A 26840-nucleotide genomic window follows, 5' to 3' on the forward strand; every position below is an offset into this window, starting at 1 on the left:
CAACAAAAGCGATCATATTCTATATAAAACGCTTATTAAAACAATAAAGCGAGCTAATTATAACAATTGGGAGATCCTAGTCTATATAACGCGTTTATTTAAACACTAAAGCGCGATATAACGCGTTTATTTAAACAATAAAGCGCGAAGCGCGATCGTATTCTACAAATTGCGTTTGTTAACGCGGATGCAAAAGTCACCAATGTCAATGTACGCTTCCGACAAAAGCGATCGTATTCTATATAATACGCTTTTTAAAAAAATAAAGTGAGCTAATTATAACAATTGGGAGATCCTAGTCTATATAACGCGTTTATTTAAACAATAAAGTACGATCGTATTCTACAAAATGCGTTTGTTAACGCGGATAAAAAATTCACCAACGTCAATGTACGCTATGATTTCCGCAATCACAACTAATCGTACACAAATAATATTTATTTGATTTACTATAATATCCGTATGTAATGTCTTTTTCATTGTGAATGAAACCCTGGTTGCATTGGATCCCGCGGTGTAAACAAATTGTTGTTGTTTTATTTTTCATTTAAAATCGGACTTCCCTGTCTATACTGTTTGGAAAATAAGACACACTTTAAACCTTATTATGCTCTTTGGTTTTGGGATCCAACTACAGAGGAATACCTCCACTATGCGATGTGTTACTAAATAGGTGTTCGACCAATCTAGTTCGTTTTTATTACTACTATTAATAATAATAATAGTAGTATTATGAAAAACGTCTGAAAGTTTTCAAATTCACTGTGCTGACATATTGATGCCACAGAAGGTTACTCTACAAGTTACAAGTCTGTATCTCCAACAGAGTCTGTTTTAGCAGGGGGGGAGGATTTGGGCAGGCAAAATTCTCCCCCCTGCTAACTCCTGAATAAAAACTCCAAATGACCCCAAATTCACTGTGCAGATTTATTAATGCCAAAAAAGGTTACTCTAGAAGTTACAAGTCTGTATCTCCAACAGAGTCTGTTTTAGCAGGGGGGGGAGGATTTGGGCAGGCAAAATGCTCCTCCCCCCCCTGCTAACTCCTGAATAAAAACTCCAAACGACCCCAAATTCACTGTGCAGACTTATTAATGCCACAGAAGGTTACTCTAGAAGTTACAAGTCTGTAACTCCAACAGAGTCTGTTTTAGCAGGGGGGGGGGAGGATTTGGGCAGGCAAAATCCTCCCCCCTGCTAACTCCTGAATAAAAACTCCAAATGACCCCAAATTCACTGTGCTGACTCAATAAAGACACAAAAGGTTACTCTAGAAGTTATAAGTCTATATCTCCAACAGATTCTGTTTTATTAGGGGGAAGGAGATTTTTTTTCCTGCCCAAATCCTCCCCCCCACTGTTAACTCCTGAATAAAAACTCCAAATGACCCCAAATTCACTGTGCAGATTTATTAATGCCAAAAAAAGTTACTCTAGAAGTTACAAGTCTGTATCTCCAACAGAGTCTGTTTTAGCAGGGGGGGGGGGGGGGGTTGGGCAGGCAAAAAGCCTGCCCAAATCCTCCCCCCCTGCTAACTCCTGAATAAAAACTCCAAATGACCCCAAATTCACTGTGCTGACTCAATAAAGACAGAAAAGGTTACTCTAGAAGTTATAAGTCTATATTACCAACAGATTCTGTTTTATTAGGGGGAAGGAGATTTTTTTTCCTGCCCAAATCCTCCCCCCCACTGTTAACTCCTGAATAAAAACTCCAAATGACCTCAAATTCACTGTGCAGACTTATTAATGCCACAGAAGGTTACTCTAGAAGTTACAAGTCTGTATCTCCAACAGAGTCTGTTTTAGCAGGGGGGGGGGATTTGGGCAGGCAAAAAGCCTGCCCAACTCCTCCCCCCCTGCTAACTCCTGAATAAAAGCTCCAAATGACCCCAAATTCACTGTGCTGACTTAATAAAGACACAGATGGTTACTCTAGAAGTTACAAGTCTGTATCTCCAACAGATTCTGTTTTGGCAGGGGGAAGGAGATTTTTTTTCCTGCCCAAATCCTCCCCCCCCACCTGCTAAAACAGACTCTGTTGGAGATACAGACTTGTAACTTCTAGAGTAACCCTTTGTGGCATTAATAAGGCAGCACAGTGAATTTGAGGTCATTTGGAGTTTTTATTCAGGAGTTAGCAGTGGGGGGAGGATTTTGCCTGCCCAAATCCTCCCCCCCCCCTGCTAAAACAGACTCTGTTGGAGTTACAGACTTGTAACTTGTAGAGTAACCTTCTGTGGCATTAATAAGTCAGCACAGTGAATTTGGGGTCGTTTGGAGTTTTTATTCAGGAGTTAGCAGGGGGGGGGGAGGAGCATTTTGCCTGCCCAAATCCTCCCCCCCCCCTGCTAAAACAGACTCTGTTGGAGATACAGACTTGTAACTTCTAGAGTAACCTTCTGTGGCATTAATAAGTCAGCACAGTGAATTTGGGGTCGTTTGGAGTTTTTATTCAGGAGTTAGCAGGGGGGGGGGAGGAGCATTTTGCCTGCCCAAATCCTCCCCCCCCTGCTAAAACAGACTCTGTTGGAGATACAGACTTGTAACTTCTAGAGTAACCTTCTGTGGCATTCATAAGTCTGCACAGTGAATTTGAGGTCATTTGGAGTTTTTATTCAGGAGTTAACAGTGGGGGGGGGGGGGGGGGATTTGGGGAGGAAAAAAAATCTCCTTTCCCCTAATACAACAGAATCTGTTGGTAATATAGACTTATAACTTCTAGAGTAACCTTTTCTGTCTTTATTGAGTCAGCACAGTGAATTTGGGGTCATTTGGAGTTTTTATTCAGGAGTTAGCAGGGGGGGAGGATTTGGGCAGGCTTTTTGCCTGCCCAAATGCCCCCCCCCCCCCCCCCCCCCCCCCCTGCTAAAACAGACTCTGTTGGAGATACAGACTTGTAACTTCTAGAGTATCTTTTTTTGGCATTAATAAATCTGCACAGTGAATTTGGGGTCATTTGGAGTTTTTATTCAGGAGTTAACAGTGGGGGGGAGGATTTGGGCAGGAAAAAAAATCTCCTTCCCCCTAATAAAACAGAATCTGTTGGAGATATAGACTTATAACTTCTAGAGTAACCTTTTGTGTCTTTATTGAGTCAGCACAGTGAATTTGGGGTCATTTGGAGTTTTTATTCAGGAGTTAGCAGGGGGGAGGATTTTGCCTGCCCAAATCCTCCCCCCCCCTGCTAAAACAGACTCTGTTGGAGTTACAGACTTGTAACTTCTAGAGTAACCTTCTGTGGCATTAATAAGTCTGCACAGTGAATTTGGGGTCATTTGGAGTTTTTATTCAGGAGTTAGCAGGGGGGAGAATTTTGCCTGCCCAAATCCTCCCCCCCTGCTAAAACAGACTCTGTTGGAGATACAGACTTGTAACTTGTAGAGTAACCTTCTGTGGCATCAATATGTCAGCACAGTGAATTTGAAAACTTTCAGACGTTTTTCATAATACTACTATTATTATTATTAATAGTAGTAATAAAAACGAACTAGATTGGTCGAACACCTATTTAGTAACACATCGCATAGTGGAGGTATTCCTCTGTAGTTGGATCCCAAAACCAAAGAGCATAATAAGGTTTAAAGTGTGTCTTATTTTCCAAACAGTATAGACAGGGAAGTCCGATTTTAAATGAAAAATAAAACAACAACAATTTGTTTACACCGCGGGATCCAATGCAACCAGGGTTTCATTCACAATGAAAAAGACATTACATACGGATATTATAGTAAATCAAATAAATATTATTTGTGTACGATTAGTTGTGATTGCGGAAATCATAGCGTACATTGACGTTGGTGAATTTTTTATCCGCGTTAACAAACGCATTTTGTAGAATACGATCGTACTTTATTGTTTAAATAAACGCGTTATATAGACTAGGATCTCCCAATTGTTATAATTAGCTCACTTTATTTTTTTAAAAAGCGTATTATATAGAATACGATCGCTTTTGTCGGAAGCGTACATTGACATTGGTGACTTTTGCATCCGCGTTAACAAACGCAATTTGTAGAATACGATCGCGCTTCGCGCTTTATTGTTTAAATAAACGCGTTATATCGCGCTTTAGTGTTTAAATAAACGCGTTATATAGACTAGGATCTCCCAATTGTTATAATTAGCTCGCTTTATTGTTTTAATAAGCGTTTTATATAGAATATGATCGCTTTTGTTGGAAGCGCAGCAGAATAGCAGAATGCGCGTTCACGCGAGGGGGGGAGGAATCTGCAGAGGAGTCGGAAAAGGGCACACACCGGCCCCTGTAAGAGTTGTTTTCTTCCATGTGGCCTCCAAGCTTAAATGAGTTTGACACACCTGTCCTAAACCATGGGCGTAACCAGCCTGCTTTTGGGTGTGCTCGAGTACCCCCCAAAATGAAAACATTTTAAAAACTCTCTTTCCTTATAAAAGACAGAATAGGCTTGAAACAAAACAAACATGTGAAGACTACTGAATAGTGTTGAATGATCCTAAATCACTTTGAAAGGACTGTTTCTAATATATAGTGCCTCCTAGTGGTACAAAATACTTTCATCCGGTAAAAGAAATATTCATTTGAATACTTGGGGGGGAACACGATCATACCGATGTATAGTTTTATCATAAAAAAATGTTGAAATTTTTGTTTTCTTTTCACCGTGGAATTCTTTCTTACATCGGCACCATGTTCTTCCGGCATCCTGCTGTCACGCTCTGGCGTGACTCACCGGCCCCCGCTCGTAACAAATAACACAGTGCCATCTAGCGGTCAAATATTACAAATTGGTGCTTCAAGTGAAATGAAAAAAAAAGAAAAAAACAGCCAGACACTTCCTGCTACCCCTAAATCTGAACCGAAAAACGTCTCTGTTCTTTTTTGTGGTCAATATAGAATTTTTCCAATGGATTCCGTGTTGTTGACTTTAAATTTGTTAAGGATTATTTACTTTTGAAGTATTACTATGGATTTTTAAATTTTGTTTTTAATATTTCTGAAGTCAGATTTTTATTGAAGTTCTGTAGTTTATCTGTAGTGTTATTGTAGTTTTATTTTCGTACTATTTTGTAGTATTTATGAAATGATTTTATGTAGTATTTCCATTGTAGTATTTTTTTAGTATTTCTGTACTACTTTTGTTGTATTTCGAAAGTAGATTTTTTATGTATGTCTGAAGTATGTTTATAGTATTTTCGTATTGTTACAGTAGTTTTAGGATTATAGTATTTTGTAGTATTCCTGTAGTATTATTTTTTAAGTATTTTTGTACTATCTTTGTTGTATTTTGTAGTATTTCCATATTTGAATGGTTGTTGTATATCTGTAGTATTTTTGTTGTACAGTGTTACTGTAGTTTTATTTTTGTAGTATTTTTGTGATATTTCCATAGGAGAAATTTTGTAGTATAACTATAGGTGTAATTTGCAGTATTTATGTTGTAGTATATTTATAGTAATATTTCTCTAGTAGTTTTTTATGTCTTGGTATTTTTTGTTTTTCACTAGAAGCATAATTGATTTATTTCCAAAGTATGTTGTCGTATTTTCATAGTAGTATTTTTGTCATATTTCGTGAGTATTTTTGTAATATTACAGTAGTTGTTTTTTTGTCGTATTTTTGGAGTAAATAATTCAGTAATAGTATTTTGTAATATAGTATTATTGTAGTTGTATTTTTGTAGTAATACTATACTATCTTTTTATTTTTAGAATAAAAGCAAAATCATATATGAGGTCCCTGTTTTCAAGCACTATATTTGACATTTAGTTTTGTACTTATTGTGTAGTATTTTTCTTATATTTCTGTAGAAGTATTTTTGAGTGGACACACAAAGTCCGAATGGGGACCCAAAAAGTGAACACCTCTTGGGGGCCCCCTAGTGGTTGCGGGGCCGGCTCTGATCCAGCCTATAAAAGTAACCTCATCTACATAGTATCATCCCAGATGACAAGGGAATGTTTCACAAACAGGAGAAAAAAACACGAGTTTCTTGTTTGGCATGTGTGAATGGTTTATTTTAACAGGTGAATAAATGGTTTTTGACACCCAAGTCAACTCTCCACGCTATCCACACCCTGCCCTAAACAATGCCCTCCAGCGGCCGGTGACAGCATTTGGTTTCCATTCATTGAAAGAATCATAACTTCTGCGTTTTCCAATATTTGTAGGGCAAGAAAAAAGTTGATTTTTCATCTTTTGGGGCTCACCTAAAGGGAGCTGACATGATTGTTCATCATCTTGCTGCTAAGGGTATAAAAACATTGTGAAAGTCGAAGTAAAAAACAAGAAAGAGAGTGTAGTTTGGTCACTTTAAGTCTGTAGTTTGTTTTCGGTTGCACTACACAATAGAGTGACATCTAGTGGTCGAATATTATACTGCATACCTTGAAATGTATTTAGAAAGAGATTCTGTGCACTTTTAATTAATCCGGAAAAAAACAAATTGTATCGAGTTGAGTTCCTACTAAAACCACTGTTAGCTTTCGTTTTTAAATGTTTTCTATATCAAACCCAAGCCACTTCTCATTCTAAATCACCTCTATTGTGTAGCGGTTGCGCTACACAATAGAGTGACATCTAGTGGTCGAATATTATACTGCATACCTTGAAATGTATTGAAATAAGGGAACACACGGCGCGGAGGCTGGGTGCGTAGTTAGCGCTCAGAGGTCTAAGGGTCAATTCCAGCTACCCTGGTCTCCCCGTGCGGGGTTTGCATGTTCTCCCTGTACCATGGGTATCCTCCCACATTCGGAAAACATGCATGTCAGGTAATTGACCGGTTGTCCCTAGTTGTGAATGAGCAAGTGAGTTGTCTGTCTCTGTGTGCCCGGCAACTTGCTAGCAACCAGTTCAGGGTGTCCCCAGCCCACTGCCCGAAGATAGCTGGGATGGGCTCCAGCAGCCCGGGGGCCCCTGTGAGGATAAGCGGCACAGAAAATGGATGGATGGTGAAGGATTTTATATTTTATTAATTTGACTATAAGGGATTTTTTACAATCAAATACAAATTACATTTAAATACTAAAGATATTCACTGGCTGAGCTGCAGGGCGAGGTCATTGTAGCCTAGACAAGAATGAACGGGGACAAGGGCGGACGCCAGAGGAGCCTGAGATGCGAAAAAGGAGACATTGTTTGGCTGAAAAGTTTTCTTGTTGCGAGTTTTTTTAGACGTGGGGGCGCCTTTCGGCGAGGAGGTGGTGAAGCTGGTTCCTGGCCCGCCCATGGGGGGTGGCCGACGCCCCGACGTGTGAAAAGACGGAAGGAGAGACGAGAGATGGGAGATCGTGAGAGGGAGGCTCGACGAAGACTAATTAGACAATAATTCGGCTAAATTCGATGGTATTCACTTGAGAAAATAAATCCGCCCCCCCGTGTGAAAATGCCGGCTACCTTTGTTCATTTTCCCATTCAGAAACGAGCATGCATTGCTAGGAGAATGAAGTTTGTGTTTGGTTGATTGGAGTCAGAAAACGTATTCGAACAATTTAGTAAACGCCACATTTGTAATATAGTTTTTATACTAACAATTGGAAAAACACCAACTGGTCAACCACCTTAAAATTGGCAGTGTGATTCATACTAATGGATTTTGTCAGGGGCTGCGTGTTATCTAATAAAATAAAAGACAGCAGCAAGCTCTTTTTGCATATTCTTGCCTTTATTTGAACGCAGACAACCAATGAGCAAGTATACACACACACACACACTTGTACCAGGAAACACTCTCAAAAGATCCATCCTTCATGATCTCACACACTTCTTCGGGGCTTTCACCTCCTCTTCTCCTTTGTCGCCTTGCTAACATGCGTATGTAACCAAGCCATCGTGTCACATCTGATTTTTTTAAGAGTGTGTGTGCATGTGTGTGTGTGCTGAGGGGGGATGGTTTCAAGTGGACTTATTAGTAACCCTACCCACATACAAAATAATAAGGACAGGTGGATGATAGCGGACGTATGTTCCGGGCCAAAATGCTTCCCAATATGAGCCTGGTGCATGCGTGCGTGTGAGTAGCAAGCAATTGTTGGATTCCTCAGCTAGTTTGTTAGAAGCAGGTCACCAAGTAAGCAGTGCGTATGCACGTGTGAGTGCGATAATCAGGACGTGGTGTCATCCTTGAGGCCTGGCCTCTCAGAAGAGTGATGCTTTCTTCTTGAGTTCATTTCGTCTCCATAGTGACAGGCGTTCAAACTCTGAGGCGCTCATCCCGAAAACGTCTTGGAACTGCTCGGGGTCCAAATGTTTCTGCACACACATACAAATTAATAAGGTGCGGTTTCCCCCTACGTGTCAGAAATCCCCTAGTCCGCTTCACACCTCCAGTCGAGTTCGATCTACTCCAGGTGGGAGCTTGCAGCGTCCCCTGTGGGTTACCACCAGGGCTTCATAGGGATAAACCTGCTAGCAGAAAACAGGCAGTATCAAGCATCAAATTAGCCCCTTTGTTCAGGTTCATCCGGGTGCACCAGTTTTCATGTGTTGCAGCAAAATGATGGGAGTTTTGTTAGGTTTAAACTTTAGTAGACACTCAATACAAGGAGAGAATACAGACGCTGCCCTACTTACAAACGAGGTTCTGGGCGATCATTAGTAAGTTGAATTTGTCCGTAAGTTGCTCCAGTGCTATATTTTGTATGTTTAAGGTTTATATAAGTAACCAGTATTGTTTTGTACTAAAAAATAAACATTTCATAAAATTATATGCTCTATAAAAGATAAAAAAGTTCAGTTTAACTTACTTTTAGAAGATGCGCTTAAAAAGGTCTTTCTCCGGAGTAAAAAGTGGCCAAAAAATAACATTCAAACCATTTTCTCAACCGCATCAAGCTTTCTTATTCCACTTTCATTTTAAATAGAACCGCTCGCCTCCTCTTTAAACTTTACACCAACCATACTGAATGGATGCATGACATATTAAACAATAAAAAAGTAAAAGTTCTTAGCGATTTGGAGATACAGAATAGTATGTTTACACACAATAGGAAGAGGTAACAATGACAATAAAGGTCTATTCTATTCTATTCTAAGCAGATTTTTTTTCTTCTGGTTGGATGCTGGGTGACCTCTCACAGCGCCACATGCCGGTAGCGGCGGAAAGAAGCACTTCAGTACTGTCCTGTACTGTAATCCCGTTTTTTTTTTTTTTCGGATCTACAGTTTTTCGTAAGTCGGATGGTCGTAAGTAGGGGAGCGTCTATACATTAATGAATTTTGAACTTCCAAGGAGAACAGGAAGCGAAATCTTCAGATAAGAAATTCTCCTTTACCGTACTAAAGCTCTCCTGTGAGACCTCTCTTTATCAAATCTTCAGGGTTACAAAAAGCAATCAGCCCCACGGGGTGTGGAGGTCAAAGAACAGCAATATGATTGTCAAAATGACAAACAACTGTGCACAATAATACTCAAAATAAGGAACTGGCATCCTAAGAGATCTCCTTTACAGTTGTCCAAAACAAAAACTGAATAACCTAATAAGTGATCTCACCTTCTGCTCCAAGATGCTTGGTAGCGATGTCCCACGGTCCAGATGATCGTGCTGCTGCACGCCATTCTGTCCACACACACATCACGTAACATAATACAGTATGTACTATACACACACAAGCATGCACATTTTCTTAACATTGGCAATGCATCATACATGTACCCTTACCTGGGCCACTGTGGAGACACGAAAACACACAATTGATCAGTAAACTTGAATTGTTTAGCAAAATGACACAGGGAGGGTCCTACCTGTGTTAGAGGCTTCACGGGAAAACTCAGCCGACTGCCTCTAAAATAATTGCACCAAACAATATCATTGCATCTTTCATTTGACTCAACATCTAAACATTATAAAGACAACAGCATAAATATTCCCATAATAAAATATGAGAGATGAGATAAAAATATTAAAAAAAAAAAAAACCTTAGGAAATTACAACAGAAAGGTGGAAGTGACGTCAAAATGAAACCACAAAAAATCAGGAAAAGGATTAAAAAAAACAGGAAGTGGCAGCAGAAAATAGGACGCTACATCAAACACTAAGTAACAGCAAGAAGCAGGAAGCAGGAAGCAGACATGGGACCAAGTCACACATGTGCAAGTCTCAAGTAAGTCTCAAGTCTTCACCTTCAAGTCCCAAGTAAGTCCCAAGTATTTTTTTCTTGGGCAAGTCAAGTCACAAGTCAAGTCCCGAGTCTTAGATTGCCAAGTCCAAGTCAAGTCACAAGTCATAAAAACAGCGACTCGAGTCGACTCGAGTCCAAGTCACTAAGTCTCAAGTCCCCATGTCTGGCAGGAAGAGACCACAACAAACAAGAAAGGAAGTATAGGAAGTAAAACCAAAGAGGAACTGTCAGTAACAAGCAACCACAACAAACAGGAAATGAGAACAAGTATAAGAATAAGTAGCAATATAAAGTCGTAACTGACTACAAAAAAACTTTAAGTGAAAACAAAGCATAGATAGCAGTAAGAGGCAGGAAGTGACTACAAACATCAAGCAAGATCTAAGGAAAAAACAACAGGAAGCAGGAACTGATCACAAAGACACAGGACACGAACACAAAGCAAAAGTAGCGGTAATTAGCAGGAATTGACAACAAACGGGAGGCAATCAAAACTGGGCGTAGTGTTAAAAAGGAGATGTCTCAACAAAGAACAAGAAGCAACAAAAAACAGGAAGTGGCAGGAAAAAGCAAGAAGTGACCACAAAAGTGGAAGTTGTAGGAAGCTACAACAAACAGGACGTATGAGTAAGAAGTAGAAACTGACAACAAACAAGACAGGACAACAAAGATAAGGTAAAAGGAGGTGTCATGAAGTAGCAGTACGGTGCAGGTACTGAACACCAAAAACAGGAAACAAACACAATGTGTAAGTAGCAGTAAAAAGCGGGAATTGATAACAAAAAGGAAGCAAACAAAACAGGGAGTCTGTTCAAAAACTAGAAGTATCCACAAATAACAAAGCAAAAATAAACAGGAAGTGACAGGAAAAAGCAGGAAGTGACCACAAAAACACGAAATAAAAACAAACAGGTAGTGGCCAAAACAAACAGGAAGTGACCAAAACAAACCGGGATTGAGAAATAGAAAATGAAAACAGACAGGATGTGGTAGTAAAAAGCAACCACAACAACAGGAAATGAAAATAATGAAGAAGTATGCAGTAGTAACCAACTACAAAAAAATCTTTGAGTGAAAATAAATCTCAGGTGGCAGCAAATGGCAGGAAGTGAAAACAAATATTGAGCGAAAACTAAGAGGAAGTAGCAGAAAGAAGCGAGAAATGGCTGCAAAAATAGTAAATGAGTAGTCGTAGTAGCAGTAAAAAACATTGTTTAAAAGGCGATGTGTCAACAAAGAAGAGGATGCAACAACAAACAGGAAGTGTCAGGAAAAAGCAGGAAGTGTCCACCAAAAAAGTTAAAGTGGAGACAAAGTTACAACAAACAGGGAGAATGGGTAAAAAGCATGAACTGACAGCAGAGATAGGGCAAAAGCAAGTGGCATGAAATAGCAGTAAGGAGCTGGAACTGACTGCATAAAAAAGGTCATGGATGCAAAATGGATGTAGCAGTAAAAAGCAGGAACTGACAAAAAAATAGGAAGCAGACAAAACATCATCAAAAAGCAGAAGTGTTCAAAAAGAACAAGAAGCAACAACAAACAGGAATTGGCAGTAAAAAGCAAGAACTGGCCGCAAAAAGGAAGCAAACAAAACTGGGAGTGTCATTAAAAAGCAGAAGTGTCCACAGAGAACAGGAAGAAACAATAAACAGGAAGTAGCAGTGAAAAGCAGGAACTGACCACAAAAAAACAGGAAATTGAACAGATAGACAAAGTAGGAGTAAAAAGCAAGAATTGTCAACAAAAAAGGAAGCAAACAAAACTGGGAGTGTCATTAAAAAGCAGAAGTGTCCAAAAAGAACAGGAAGCAAGAACAAACAGGAAATGGCAGTGAAAACCAAGAACTGACCACCAAAAAGAAGGAAATGAACACATAGCCAAAGTAGCAGTAAAAAGCTAGAATTGACAACAAAAAGGAAGCAAAAAAAATTGGTAGTGTCATTAAAAAGCAGAAGTTTCCATAGAGAACAGGAAGAAACAATAAACAGGAAGTAGCAGTGAAAAGCAGGAACTGACCACAAAAAAACAGGAAATTGAACAGATAGACAAAGTAGGAGTAAAAAGCAAGAATTGTCAACAAAAAAGGAAGCAAACAAAACTGGGAGTGTCATTAAAAAGCAGAAGTGTCCAAAAAGAACAGGAAGCAACAACAAACAGGAAATGGCAGTGAAAACCAAGAACTGACCACCAAAAAGAAGGAAATGAACACATAGCCAAAGTAGCAGTAAAAAGCTAGAATTGACAACAAAAAGGAAGCAAAAAAAATTGGTAGTGTCATTAAAAAGCAGAAGTTTCCATAGAGAACAGGAAGAAACAAGAAACAGGAAGTAGCAGTGAAAAGGAGGGACTGACCACAAAAAATGGAAATGAACACATAGCCAAAGTAGGAGTAAAGAGCAAGAATTGACAACAAAAACGAAGATTAAAAAGCAGAGGTGTCCAAAAAGAACAAGAAGCAACAACAAACAGGAAGTGGCAGAAGAAAGTAGGAAGTGTCCACCCAAAAAGTAAAAGTGGAATCAGAAACAAAGATGTAGGAAGTAACAACAAACAGGAAGTGGCACAAAAAAAGCAAGAAGAGACCACAAAACAATTAAGGTGGAAACAAAGAAGTCGTAGGAAGTTGCATCAAACAGGAAGTAGCAATAAGAAGCACGACCTATCAATGAAAAGCAAGAGGCATGAAGCGACAAACAGGAAGTGACCACAAATGAGCACAACACCCAGAGAGAAAAAACTGACTCTGCTCAGCCCTGAGCCAGAAAGCGCTGGCGACTTGGGCACACCGGTGGACAGACCTGCGGACGGGAAATGGAATGTGTTTTTGAGAGAGTGGACGCTGCCAAATCGCCCGCCGTCCAGCTTCATCTCACCGGCATGCGTCCTGTCGGGCAGAGAGCGCGTCTTCCGCCGGAAGTTACTTCCTTTCTCCTTTTCCTCTCGCAGGATCAAACGACCCAGGTTGGACTTGATCTGGACACACCCGATTGGCTCGGTCACACACAAACACTTAGCCTCGACTTGCGATGTCACCGGGTTCCGACCTTTTCCAGCTCCTGCTCCTGCAAAACCTTGGCTTCGTCCGTCAGGTCCTCAAAATCATCGTCTTCCTCCTCTATTTTCTTCCTGCTGCGCTCGATTTCTGCCAAAGCCCGACACAGGCATGAAAATGGGTCAGGGGTTAACAAGGTGAGAAATGTGTGGAGTAGATGCAAGATCCGCACCAATGTCAAAAACAGAGAAGCGGGCACACAATAGGAGTCCAGTCGGCCAAAATCACCCTTCCTAACTACCAAGTCTTCTCAAATAAAATATGAAAACTTGGGTTTGCTTTCGCGGCACAGTTCTTGGATCAAACTTTACTGAGCAGAGTTTGCATGTTCTCCCCGTGCCGGCGTGGGGTTCCTCCGGGCACTCTGGTTTCCTTCCCATATTCCAAAAACATACATATGAGGTTAATTGGCCAGTCCAAATTGGCCCTAAGTCTGAATGAGGAAGCCAATCATCCGTCTCTGTGTGCCCTGCGACTGTCTGGCAACCAGTTCAGGATGTCCCCTGGATGGGCTCCAGCACCCCCGTGACCCTACTTTGGATAAAGGGTGCAGATCATGGATGGAAGGATTTGCTTTGGGCTCGGTCCCCCAAATCAAATTAATTGGTCGGGCTTAGGCTGGTCTGGGCTTTTTAATACCTGCGGACCGGGTCGGGATGGGCTAGATTTTTTTGGGGGGTCTAATCTTACCTCTAGTATGTTCTGGTACACTGTAAAACCTGACAAATTATTGAGGTCTGTTGACCCATACTGTGTTTTAGTGATCTGCAGGAGGCAACACACACACATTTATTGTTTTTATTGCCTGCTTCTATCTTCGGGGTTTTTCGTCCCAATTGACAACTATACTTTGGATTACTTTCTATCCTATGGACATAGGTTTTAACGCACAAAAATATGTTTATTCAAGGAATCAACTCCTTGCCCTGAAGAATTCTCGTGCCGGCGTGACGAGGGGCCCCTATCGTAGATGGAGAGCCGAAGCTAGCTAAGCAGCTAGCGGCGTTATAAGTCTTCAGTACCGTCCGTAATCATGGTTAATGTGAACTCTCAACCAAATAAGACAGACAAACTGGCTGTGCTGGTGAAAAATATCAAAGCGCGCAGGGACTGCAGTTTGCTGTGTTTCACAAAAACAAGCTCACGTCTAGACGCTAACGTGAAGCCACCCGGAGCTATCCGGCTTCAGCGCTGTTAGACAGAGACACGAAAGCCTGCGGGAAGCGGAGAGGAGGTGGACTCGCTAACACGAGGTGGTGTGTCCCTGGGCACAAAGATTTCCATCTGCCGCAGGGACGTCGAACTTTTGGACTAGCGTGTGACGTCATACACTCCGCTGTGGCTAAACTACAACAAAGCACCCTGAGGGCATCCTGTTAATCTGTTAACAAACAACAAAGGAGACTGCTGGAAGTGGGAATTTCCCTACGGGGATGAATAAAGTATCTATCTATCTATCTATCTATCTATCTATCTATCTATCTATCTATCTATCTATCTATCTATCTATCTATCTATCTACATACACACACACCTTGAATTTTATTGCACGAAACCAAGATAAGGGATTAAGCCTGTATATGCTTGTTAATTTGGCTGAATTTAGCCTCAAGTCAGTAGCATGAAAGAAGGTTCAATTTAGCTTGGCTCAGTTTTTACAGTAATATATCTACCTGCTCCAGACCAGCCTAACAAGGCTAAAGGTATCCCCAGAGACACATTTGCACTACTACTGTCAATCGTGGGAAAAATGTAATGGGTTTTGTAGCATATCTGTAGACTTTCTTCATATTTTGCCTTATTTTATCCTGCATTAAGTCTTTAAACGCGTACGTTTGGTTTGATTCATCCTTCACTGTGTCTTTCACGGGTGAGGATCATTGGAATCAACATGATAGTTACAAATACTCCCGCTCGCTTGGCCTGTACTAATTTTATTTGAAACGCACCACCTCAAACGTCGGTTCACTCTCTGCAAAATCTCGGGAAACGTCCTGCCCCCCTCAAAAGATTTTCTCCTCGGATCTACAAGATTCGCATAGGTCACCCATTTTGCCCTCAAAATGGAGAATTTTGTCCAAAGGTGAGTGATTTTCATGCCCACGAACAGGAAGTCAGTTCAGCCGGCTTCCTGTCAAAGCCCACAATTTTTGCGCTCACCCATAGAGGCCAACGACGGGGGGCAAGGCCAAAACTCGGTCTCGATCTTGGACGGCTGCTCAGGGTCTGGAGGTTGCGCGGCCGGGAACTTGGCTGCCTGGATGACACCGCCGCCGCTTAAGCCGACGGCGCAGACGCCATCTGCCATCTTGGGACATTCTACAGGACAAAGTTAGTCGGTGGAGCCATAGTAAAAAAGGCAGGACTAACAAACGAATTCGGGAGAACTCACCTTGTTTATAGATGGGGGGCTTTCTGTACAGGTTGGCTCCGTTGTCTGGAAAAAAAGGTAAAGTCTCAGAAAGTGTGTGGTTTTGCAGGTGTTTGTGTTTTGGTGATGGGCAAAACGAACCCCGGCTTCGAAGCTCGTGTCGGGTAAAAGCGGGTGTGGAAAAAGAAGCCTTGTTTACAGGTTTGGTTAGGGTTACTTTAATTTGATTACTTTCAATTACTTTTGGATTACTCCAATACCAAATATGCTAATAAAAGACAAAAGAAACTAAATATTGAAAGTAGTCACGTTAAAGTAACCCTACCCAACCCTGCTTGTTTCAAAGTGTGTGTGGTGATGTAGTGTCACGCTACCGGTGAAAACGAGGCCTTGTTTTGCGCTAAGCTTGTTACGCATTGGTGACGTGTTGTGAAGTTATAAAACTATGGAGCAGTGGTTCTCAACTGGTCGCACTTGAGGACCCACCACTCCACTCTAATGACAAGCTGCCACCAAATTCAAGAAAATAAATTCCACTTCTCTGTCAGGACCAGAACGAAGACAGGACCCACTTGCGTGGGTTTCTCTTAGTTTTATTAGGAAGAAGGGAAAGGGTAGTATACACGATCGGTAGACCGTTGATCGTGGGGAGCTGGTACTGAGACGCGGAAGTGGTATTTCCGTGGTGAGCGAAGGCAGTGCCGAGAGCGGGGAAAAACAGATCGGTGGCCGGGACGGAGGAGCAAAAACGCAGTCAAAGTTCAGAAAAAGGGGTCGGAGCCGGGAATCAAACAGGAATCAGAACAGGAGAGAGTCAGGGTCGGAAGGCTTGCCTAGTGTAGCTAAGGTTTGCAGACGGACTGACAACGGGTGACAGGAAGATGGGAGTTTAAAAGGAGACAAGCAGGCAATCAGCGTCCGAGGCAGTTGGCGCCAATGGAGCAGACTCAGGTGCCTTGCATCAGCAATCATAACATTCTCAAATTCTTTGAATAAAAGGATTGTGCAGTTTTAAGAAGAGATGTATAGATTCATTTGTTCATCAAAAAAACAAAATGACCAGCAGAACCAAATCAACTTCAAGTAATGTACCGCAACTCGTGTGTGTATATATAAGCGACGTAGGCTTATACATCCCCAAACACTGCTTTAAAATAGCCACAAACTAAAAATACATTCGTACCCAAAATATTAATGAAACATGTACCTAAAAAAACAATAATTACTTTGTTGTTGTTCACGAGGCTTCACTTTGCCTATAACTAGTGTGTTTGTGTTTGTTGTGAGTGTGTGCGTATGTGTGTGCAGACCTGGCCGATGGAAATGCTGCAGGCTGGCGCTAATTTTGCGCCCCGCGTGCAATTGTAGCGTGGAGCCTCCAGGGGAGCCGCTGTCACTTTCTGCTCTCCGTCCTTTGGCCTAAAAAAAAGATTGGGGGTTTGGTGATCCGGTAAAAGGAAGAGATTTGGTGTGGGTGGCTCTTACATCAGGAGACATAGCCGGTGAAGCGGCGGGAGGAGACAGAGAGCGCTGGGGAGACATAAAGACGTGTGATTGATATGGTCATTTGACATCAGGGCGATGAGTAAACGTTGTCGAGAAAAAACAATCGTAGGAATAGTTGACAATGAATAACATTACTGTCGCGAGCGGAAATATTCAGAAATGATGGCATCCGTGGCCTTAATGTTGGTGTCAGATAGGGAAGAGCAAAGGGGAATAATTGCTTGGTGAATGTGAGTGTGTTCTTCACTCTGGCCACCTCCCAGTGGGGGGGATGTACCTTCAATGCACCAAAATTTATAAAGAGTTAGCATAAACAGAGTCTGACTCGCCTCTGTAAGATTCAAATAACATTAAAGCCAATATGCTTTGATGACATGGAACGTACATTTAGTTTACATATATTTTGTGACAAAAGAGAGCTTTAATGTTATGCCAGACTGTGCCTGAAAAACATATTTGAAATTGAATGCGTCTAGTCTCAAGAACAACTCATTTGTTAAGACCATGTGATTTCCAACTGTTGAGAATCGCTAGGTTATGTTGTTACAGACATTGTAGCACATAATATTTGTTTTATTTGCTGTTCTACTGCTGCGATTGAACCTTTTCTTGGTTTAAAGAGATAAGCTGTATGTTCAATAAAAGATGTACAGTATTTTTCATTGTACCAATTTCTCTCCTGTTTGACGCATTACATCAAAAAACTACAGCGACCAGATGATGAAGGCGCTGTATATGAGCCAAATAAGGAGGCTTCTTCTGCTACTGGTAACCATGGGAACCAGTTATATCTGTTCCATGTGGGGGAGCAAACCTCGACCCAAAAAACTTCCCCAAGACACCGTAAGGGATTCCTGAACCATGAATAAATATCATTATCATAGACCTAATCAAACCAACTTTATGCTAAATTAAGGAACAAAATAATAGTGATCTGATTATTAGACCAATTGCTTCAAGAGTTGATTATCAGTCAACTAATAAAATAGTAGTTAGTTGCAGCCCTACTTGACCTCAGAGGTGTGGTGAAGTCACCTGTCTCCGTGGGGGGTCGAGTGGGGAGAAGCTGAGGTGCGGTTGGTAGGTCATGAGGTCGGGCCTCTCCACCTGCAGGATGGCTTTGTCGCGGGGGATAGCCGCCAGGTCGCGGTACGCTACCGCCTGTTCGTCTGCTTGTCCCTAAGAAAAAGGGACGGGAGTGATGAGGCAGGGTGAGGGGAAGGACATACAGGGAGAGAAATAGGGACACTCACACATGTCACTGTAGAACAGGGGTCACTTAGCATCTTAAAGCTGAGAGCTATTATTTTGTTATTGATCCGTGCAAAATGTTACCAGTTTGATAAGTATTTCTTAAATAACAGATAAAAAACATATACTATATAAAACCCTAACTTCCACTGATCTTTTCCATCGCTTACAGTTTAAAATTTCCAAGGAAAATGACCAATCACTGGTGCGTGCCAAATCAGAATACAGGAATCCCTTCCTGTATCATGGTTTGGCTACTTTGTGAATTTTCATCAAACATTGTGTTCTAAATCCTGATATGCTAAATAGAGGAAGATGCTTTATATCACCAACAAAGTTGGACTTCTCGATCCGCTAAACTTGCTTTGGACGCACATGCGGGTCTTTGGCGCTTTGTAGTAGCTCCCTGACACTTTTTCAAAGATGTTTGATAATGGAAAAATAAATTGTTTCTGTAGGACAGAACCAATAGATAAATGCAGTTTTCCATTATGTCCACATGATGGCCGGTGAATATCATGTAAACTGGATCTGGTCCTTTATCCATACAGATGTCCAATAAAACAGCAAGAATGATTTTACAAAATTTGACAATACACAAGCTATTTGTAAAAAAAAAAAAATGTTTCTAAAGTACAGTGCTTTTATTAGCTAAACAAATACTAGAGCCTGTAAATTGGGTTTGGTCTAGCACAGTAATACATTACATTCTAGTTGCAGTAACAATATTCATCTCATCTCATCTCATTAGCTGCACCGCTTATCCTCAGTAAGGTTGCAGGGGTGCTGGGGCCCATCCCAGCAATCATTGGGCAGTGGACACCCTGAACTGGTTGCCAGCCAATCGCAGGGCACACAGGGACAGACAACTCGCTCTCTCTTTCACACCTAGGGACAATTTTGACGGGCCAATCTACCTGAAATGCATATCTTTGGAATGTGGGAGGAAACCGGAGTGCCCGGAGGAAAGCCACGCAAGCACGGGGAGAATATACAAACTCCGCACAGGAAGTCCGGTAGCTGGATTTGAACCCACTCAGGCGGTTCCCAAGACCTTAGAACTGTGCCTGCACACGCGCTAACCACTGCGCCGCCGTGCTGCCCAATATTATGATGTGAAAATTCAACGTTTTTGAAAAATAAAATCAAACATTTGGGGGCGGCAGTAGCTCAGGAGGTAGAGCGCTCGTCTTGGGATCAAGGGATCCCAGTTCGCGGCTTGTCCGTGTTACATGTCGAAGTGTCCTTGGGTAAGACACTGAACCCCTAATACCCCCAATAAGCAGGTTAGCGTCTAACATAGCTGCAATACAAGGCCGCTATTGTGAAATACACATTGTAAAGGGCTTTGGGAAGTCATTGACTTGAAAAGCTATATAAATGCAGATCATTTCATTTCATGTTTTACTGAGATAGAATTTTAACACAAAATCAATAAAACCATTTAATATATTTTGTATTTCATATTTCAATGATGACAGGTGAGGCACAGTCTCCCCTGACTGCACGTCACAACTACTCAGGGGTTTATAGTTACTATGTAGGTGACCCCTGCCATCAAATTTGCCTTAGAGATAGCAGAGTTGGCAAATTTGAGAAAAAGCCAAACTGGACCAAAAAAAAAAAAACCCATGACAACATATGTTTGGAAACGCACAGTTCTTAGGTCATAGGATCGGATACTCCTGTGTGGAGTTTGCATGTTCTCCCCGTGCATGCATGGGTTTCCTCCGGTTTCCTCCCACTTTCCAAAAACATGCATGTCAGCTTAATTGGCCCGTTTAAATTGTCCCTAGGTGGGAGTGAGCAAGTGAGTTGTCTGTCTCTGTGTACCCTGCGATTGACTGGTAACCAGTTCAGGGTGTCCCCTGCCCACTGCGTGAAGATGGCCGGGATGGGCTTCAGCACCCCCGCAACCCCAATGAGGATAAGCGGTGCAGATAATGAATTGATTGATATCTATATGCACCAGAAAATATTAAAAAACTTTGCGTCATGTTTGTCCTCCTACAGAAACGGTATGATTTTCCATTATCAAACATTTTTGCAAAAGCGCTAAGGAGCCACTAGGGAGCCCCAAAGAGCCACTTTTTGCTGACCCTTGGCCTAGCAAGTAGTTGTTCTACCGTGTTGGCGGGAGACAACGGTGCGCCGGGCCCTCGCCAGGGCGACGAGGTGGCCGGAGCTGCCGCATGCCCCTCCACCTGAAAGACAAGTGCCAGCACAGTCGGTGCAAGCTAACAATGCTAACTGGCCCTTCCTGGACGTGGCCCCTCACCTTGTCCATGCTTGAAGATCAACAGAAACCTGAAAGCCAAACAGGTATTGCATCAGAACGCCAGCACAGGAAGTGAAATTTGATTTGCAAATTTTCCTTGGAGCATTTTGAATAAACACCCAAGATTAAAGCATTTTCCCGTTTGATCTATGCTATCGAAATAAAGCTAGGGATCGGCGCACTATTCAAAACTGGTATCGGTTCTTGCCCATCTAAAAGTTTTACATTATCCACGGACTGCTTTGGGACTAACGTGTTATAAGGGTACGCATTCCTGGAAGGAATGAGTTCAGTAACGCCTTATTGTTACTATTTGATTTTTATATTTATCTATAAAATACATCTGAATATAGTTATTGTGGCGAGAATGCATGATTTCTCCTCATGTAGATATCCTCCCGAATTTTCAACTATAAAATAAAGTAGTGAAATCAGGGAGTCAGCTCATAGTCACATATTTTGTTGGGTGTCACCAGCAGCTAATGGTAGGCTGCGTGCAGAGAGGAGGGGGGGAGTGACTTTTGCAAAAAATTAATTGGGCAAATTTACGGTAAAAATGGGCAGAATTTTGATCTTTTTTGGGAAAGTTTTATTTTGGCAATACACCATGCCTGGAGAAAAAAAATCATCAGTACCCAGAAATGGAGATCTTTGAGTGGTTTAAAATCTAGAGACAATATGGATATAGGGTGTCTCAGGTAAGTGTTTTTTACAAACTCTCAAGATTGCCCAAAAAAGTATGAAACGTTCACTGGAATCCAGAGTTTGATTTATACATTTTCTTTTACTCGTTTTTTTGTAGTTGTTTTTTTACACTATTTTATTATGTGTCATAGTCCTGGTGTCGGGTTTGATTCCTCTTTTTTTCCCTCTCTATTGTCTATTCCCTTGTTTGGTCACTCACTTCCTGGCTCTAATTTCCAACCCACTCCTGGTGTCTCTTGTCCTGATTACTTTCCAATCTCACCTCTCTCTTCACCATTTAAATTTTCTGTTTTCTCAGGTTGACGCTAGTTTGTTGCCTCCTTTGCCACGTTCCAAGCCTTCTTCTTTGTTTCCAGTGTACCGGACCCTATCTTAATAAAAAATCCATTTCTGCACTAATCCATTTTTGCGCTCTGTGCTTCCATGCCACCCCAAGCGGGTCCTTGACGTTATGTGGCTATTTTTTAGCAGCTTCTATTCGAGTATATACGGTAATTTGTAACTAGATGTTTACTTCCGCGGTAACACGCTACTTTTTGGTGTCAATAATCTGAGGAGTAATTGAGTTACATTTTGAATGGAGTAACTCATAACTGTAACTCAAATACTTTTCAGTAATTCACCCATGCCCGAACCCCTACATCCACCTGCTACTCTACTTGACCAGCTCAAGTCATTTCACACCAAAGATTTAATATCCCTTCATGTTCCTGCTTGGGGCCTTTGCTCAGAAAAAGCTGGTCCACTAGTGATCCCAAGAGCCAAGATGAAATCTGAAAGTTCAAGAGCTTTCTCTTGTCTGTTGATGCCCTTGCAACATCCTTTGCAGCCTAGTCATCCTGGACAGGGGATTACCTCATGTGCGGCCAATTCTCAAGGTTTCTTCTTTTCTAATGGGGGTTTTGAGTTTATCCTTGCCCTGGTGTAAGTTTTAGATCAGGAGATGGTGTAATTGTAGTCTGTACAGCCCTTTGAGACTTCTTGTGATTAGGGGGTATACAAATAAACATAACTTGGCTTGACTAATGTGCCCAACACTGCCCATGGACAAAAAGGCAAAATCATGGACCTCTTCCTAGCTAAGTTCGATTAGGCTTTTTGAGAATTTTATGGGGGACTTGAGCAAGCCTGATGTGTCACCGCAACAAATAGATGCACTTGCAGAGGACAGTCAGAAGATGGATGGAGAAGTGGGCGGAGTCTCCTAGCCACTAATGCACTGTGATGAAGATCACTGCACACTCACACACACAAAAATACACGATGGGAGCCGCACACCGTAACCACGGAGATAAGTGCAGAGGGCGTCGGCCAGGCTGGCAGGGACGATAAACAGGGAAGGGAGGGGGAGGCGGAGCAACAGCTGGGGGGGCAGGAAAGCGATTTCTGGAAGGCATTTGTCAATTTGAGGTCTCATCTGTCAGTTTGTGCATCCAAGTGATCAGATGTTTCTCCACTGGGGTTATCTGAGTCCTGGTCCACTTGGAACCACAGAACAATTGCCAGTTCAATTTGAAGTCTGCAAAACACATTCCAGAAGAATTGGAGGTCTGCAAAATGAGTCAAGTTTTGATTCGAAAGAGAGAGAATAAGTCTTGGTCCAATCTAATTCTGAAACTGGTCTTAGTCTATATAGAACTTTTTTATCAAATTAGTCTGGGACAAGTCTTGTTTAAGGTTCACAGAATGAGAAGTCCACAAAACAAGTTCTGGACGAATCGGAGGTCAACAAAAAGAATCCTGGTCGAATTTGAGGTTCACAAAAGCCCCGGTGCAATTAGTAGGCTACAATACAAACAATGTTCAAATTGTAAGACTTCAAAATGAGTTTTCATTTCTTAAACAATGTAAAACAGAATGGTTGAATTGGAAGTCCACTGAATGAGTTCTGATGCAATAATAGGTCTGTGAAACAAGTCCAGGTCAGATTCAAAGTCCAGATCAAATTGGTAACCCATACAAAAGAAGTCCTGATCCAGTTGTAAGTCAACAGAAGGAGTTCAAGTTTAACTAGACATCCATTAAGGAAGTTCCGGCCTCACTGGAAGGCTGCAAAATAATGAGTACCATTCTAATTCAGAATAGACAGAATAAGTCTTGGTCCAATCAAAGTCTAAAACTCGTCTTGGTCTACATAGAACCCTTCAAAATAAGTCCAGCACCAGTCTTGTCTAAAGTTCACAAAATGAAAAATCCACAAAACAAGTCCTGGTCCAATCGAAGGTCAACAAAATGAATCTTGGTCGAATTGGAAGTCTGCAAATTCAGCACCAGTCAAATTGGAGGTTCACAAAAGTCCTGGTCCAACTAGAAGGCTGGAAAACAAACAGTGGTCAAATTGGAAGACTGCAACATGGGTTTTGATTCCTTAAATTATGTAAAACAGCTTTTAGTTGAATTGGAAGTCCACAGGACAAGTCTTGACCCAATCGTAAATCCAGGGCAGATTGATAATCCTGATTAAAAAGGAAGTCTACAGAAGAATTATCAATCCAGTTGTAGGTCCACTGACAGGTTCAAATCTAATGGGACATCCGTGAAAGAGTTTTAGCCTTACCCGAAATCCAAAACCAATTGGAAGTCTACCAAACGAATTCACGTCTCTTTGGAAGAATGCAAAATAAGTCTAGGACCAACCAAAAGCCTCCAAAACAGATTTTAAGAATGAGTCTTGGTACAATTAGAAGTGTGCAAAACAGGTCAAAGTCCAGTTGAAAGTTGGAATCCTGTTAAACAAGTCCAGGATACATTGAAAATCCTGATCAAATTGGAAGTCTTCAAAATAAGTAATCCAGTTGGAAGTCTTAAAAACGAGTGCAGGTCTAACATCCATAAAGGAGTTCGAACCTCACTGGAAGTCCACAAAAAGTGTCCCAATTCAATTGGAAGTCTGCAAAAGGAATCCAGGTCTAATTGGACAATTTCAAAACGAGTCCAGGCCTAACCAAAAGTGTGCAAAACGAGTCTTAAGCATGAGTCTTGATCAAATTCGCAGTGTCCAACACAAGTCCAGGTCCTACTAAAGGTCCACAGAACAAGTCCCGGTTTTATTTGAAATACATTAAATTCAGGTTATGATCTGTTCAGGTGAGGGTGGTAAAGAAGAAGCGAGCAGAACATCCCAAAATGTTTGGTGAAAGCATTTTCAGTTGGAATCAGCCAGGGCATGCTTCAGCTGGCAGGTCCTATTTGATACTTGGTCATGTCCTGTGTCAGTCATAAACCCTCAAATGACCCTTAACCCTCCAAAGACTTGGCATCCATATGCATGGACATAAATGCTCAAAAAACAAGAAGATCAGGTCTTAGGAGGTTGGACAGAGTGGAATAGCAAACTAAGAACTGGGTGTCAGACGGCTTCAGCTTTTGTTCTTGGAAATGGTTGAATAACAGGAGGAATTCCTGTTTAGGCCAAAATTCATGGTGCTTCCTGTTTCTGCTTTGAGGTTGTTGGGTGAAGGAGGACAGCTTTTACTCTCTGTGGTGTCTGCTCGTGGATTTCAGGCTTGTGTCCAGGTTCAAGGCCGATACGATTTTAAAATAGCCTCGGGTGGTGATTTCAGGTACACAGTCAAACGCCTGCCATGATTTCGCTTTAGCCATAGGTTGTTTACTTGCTTGTACTTTACTTGTTACATGGAAAATATTTAATTAGGCGATGGACTTATTTGATCTGGATGAGGGGTCAGCAACCTTTTTGGTGTGGAGTGCCACTTTCAAAGTTTCTTGTAAATCAGTGTGCCACACCAAGATTAATGACTCGCACAATTTTTTTCTTATATCCAACAGAGCTGTCTTTTTACACCAGTCCGAATATACAACATGGATATACATTGAAATTGTATATCTAATCAATTTATCTTCCACTATTCTTGTTCATCAACAAACTAAAAAATGACTGTGAGCAACATGTGGAACAGCCTGTAGACATCCATGACTTCAACAATTCTTCATCAACAATGAACTACAATCAAAATCAAGTGATATGGAACGCTCAATAAAATCTTATTTCAGAAACTATCAAAACTTGGAACACACACACACCTTTAATGTATTCGCCATCAGTAAATGGTTTCCCGTGCTTTGCTATGCAGTGAGCAATGTGATAGCTTGCTTCAGTGGTGGCGTTTGTAGCAGTGACAAATGTTTTCAGGGTCTGTGTTTGTTTTAATGTCTCCGCCTTTCCAGACCCGTCCTTGAATTAATGTTCATGTTTCGTCTCGTAATGACGCTTAACACTTGACGTGCGAGGTACAACGCTCTTGAGGCATTTCTTCTTGGCTCTTGGGATAGGCAATATACACACATTATTAACATGAAATATAGGTTATAAGTATTCGGCTGAGAGCTCCCTGAGGTCAACATCATTCGGAAACTATTGAATATGAGTGTGTTTTAAGCCTAGATTTGAACACTTCCACTGAGGTTAAAGATCAAATTTCATAGGGCAGAGCGGAGAACAATGGAGAACACTCTCGAACCTGCGGATTTCTTCTTGGCTCTTGGAAACACGAGTAGGCCAGCATTTTCAGTGCGAATGCTCCAAGCAGGAACATAGGGGGAATTAAATCTTAAAAACCACCTTCGTCTAAGATTTTGCCCTATATATCCTGTTGTCTCAGCTATGCATGCAACAAATCTGCTTTGCAGCAAATAATTCCGCAATTAAGTTCTGTTTTATCCCTGAGCCAGATGTACTCATTAAAATACCAATATAAGGATCCCCTTTGCCTCCCAATTGTAGAGTTTTGGTTTTAGCATTTGCATCCCAGCCTTCTTTGGCTCAATAGCGTTGCTAGTTAGCATTTCAAAGCATCTGATGAAGACCAATTTTTTTTTGTTTTGTTTGATTTTATAATAGAGCACGCACGCACACACGCACAATAAATCAAGTGGAGGAGGACCAGAAATCCGTTTTCTGAGAAAGGGCCTGGCTCAAGCCAAACAGGACCAATCGCTCCCAGGACCACAACAGAAGGGATGAAACAGACGCGCACGCGCACGTATATGAGCGCGCACGACGAGAGCATCGCGTCACGTGACCTTGAGCCCAAACGCAACGTAATAATTAAAAAATAAACCTCTAAATCATCAAATCACGCGTTTGTTTTTGAATGAGAACCGTTCTCACCTGATCCAGGCCGATGGGCGCGCGCGTCGAGGCTCGTGCACGCGGTCCAGTGTCGTGCACGCGCGACGGCAGGTGTCACGTGACTAATCCAGAGGCGCAGCGGGAGGGAGTAAGGGGAAAAGGCGGTGACGTCACGTCTGAACAGCAACCTGGACCGCTCGTTTAACGGAAGACGAAAACAAAACATTTTTAAAGCGACAGTGTGTAATATTTAATGCCCCCTTGTGGTACAAAAACACTTAATTCGAATACTAGGCAAAGATACATACGCTACCATAACAATGTTAATATAAAAAAATTTAATAATAATTGGTCCTGAAGTTGTGTCCATTTTTACATAGTTGCACCGTTTCTTTTAAAATACAGTGCCATCTTAGGGTCAAATATTACACACTAGGGTTTTAAAGTAAAAAAAACACACTTAACAAAACAAATTCGAAC

At 41.6% G+C, this 26840-nt stretch overlaps 1 protein-coding gene across 1 annotated transcript; it reads right to left on the reverse strand.

The window, feature by feature from the left end:
• Nucleotides 1–7632: 7632 nt before the first annotated feature.
• dmtn (dematin actin binding protein) lies at nt 7633–26556 on the reverse strand. Its single transcript, XM_088356146.1, has 16 exons — nt 26400–26556; nt 20564–20592; nt 20412–20489; nt 18070–18213; nt 17014–17058; nt 16839–16947; nt 15550–15594; nt 15318–15458; nt 13150–13247; nt 12979–13078; nt 12848–12903; nt 9725–9764; nt 9642–9649; nt 9474–9539; nt 8305–8385; nt 7633–8232 (listed from the first exon to the last, which is right to left on the reverse strand). Exons 2-16 carry the CDS (start codon nt 20570–20572, stop codon nt 8119–8121), a joined length of 1134 nt encoding a protein of 377 aa, XP_088212272.1. The 5' UTR covers nt 20573–20592; nt 26400–26556; the 3' UTR covers nt 7633–8118.
• Nucleotides 26557–26840: the final 284 nt, after the last annotated feature.

The sequence above is a fragment of the Urocampus carinirostris genome, chromosome 16 (genome assembly GCF_059441175.1).
Source record: "Urocampus carinirostris isolate Australia breed hairy pipefish chromosome 16, RoL_Ucar_1.0, whole genome shotgun sequence".
In the NCBI taxonomy this organism is placed as follows: Eukaryota; Metazoa; Chordata; class Actinopteri; order Syngnathiformes; family Syngnathidae; genus Urocampus; species Urocampus carinirostris.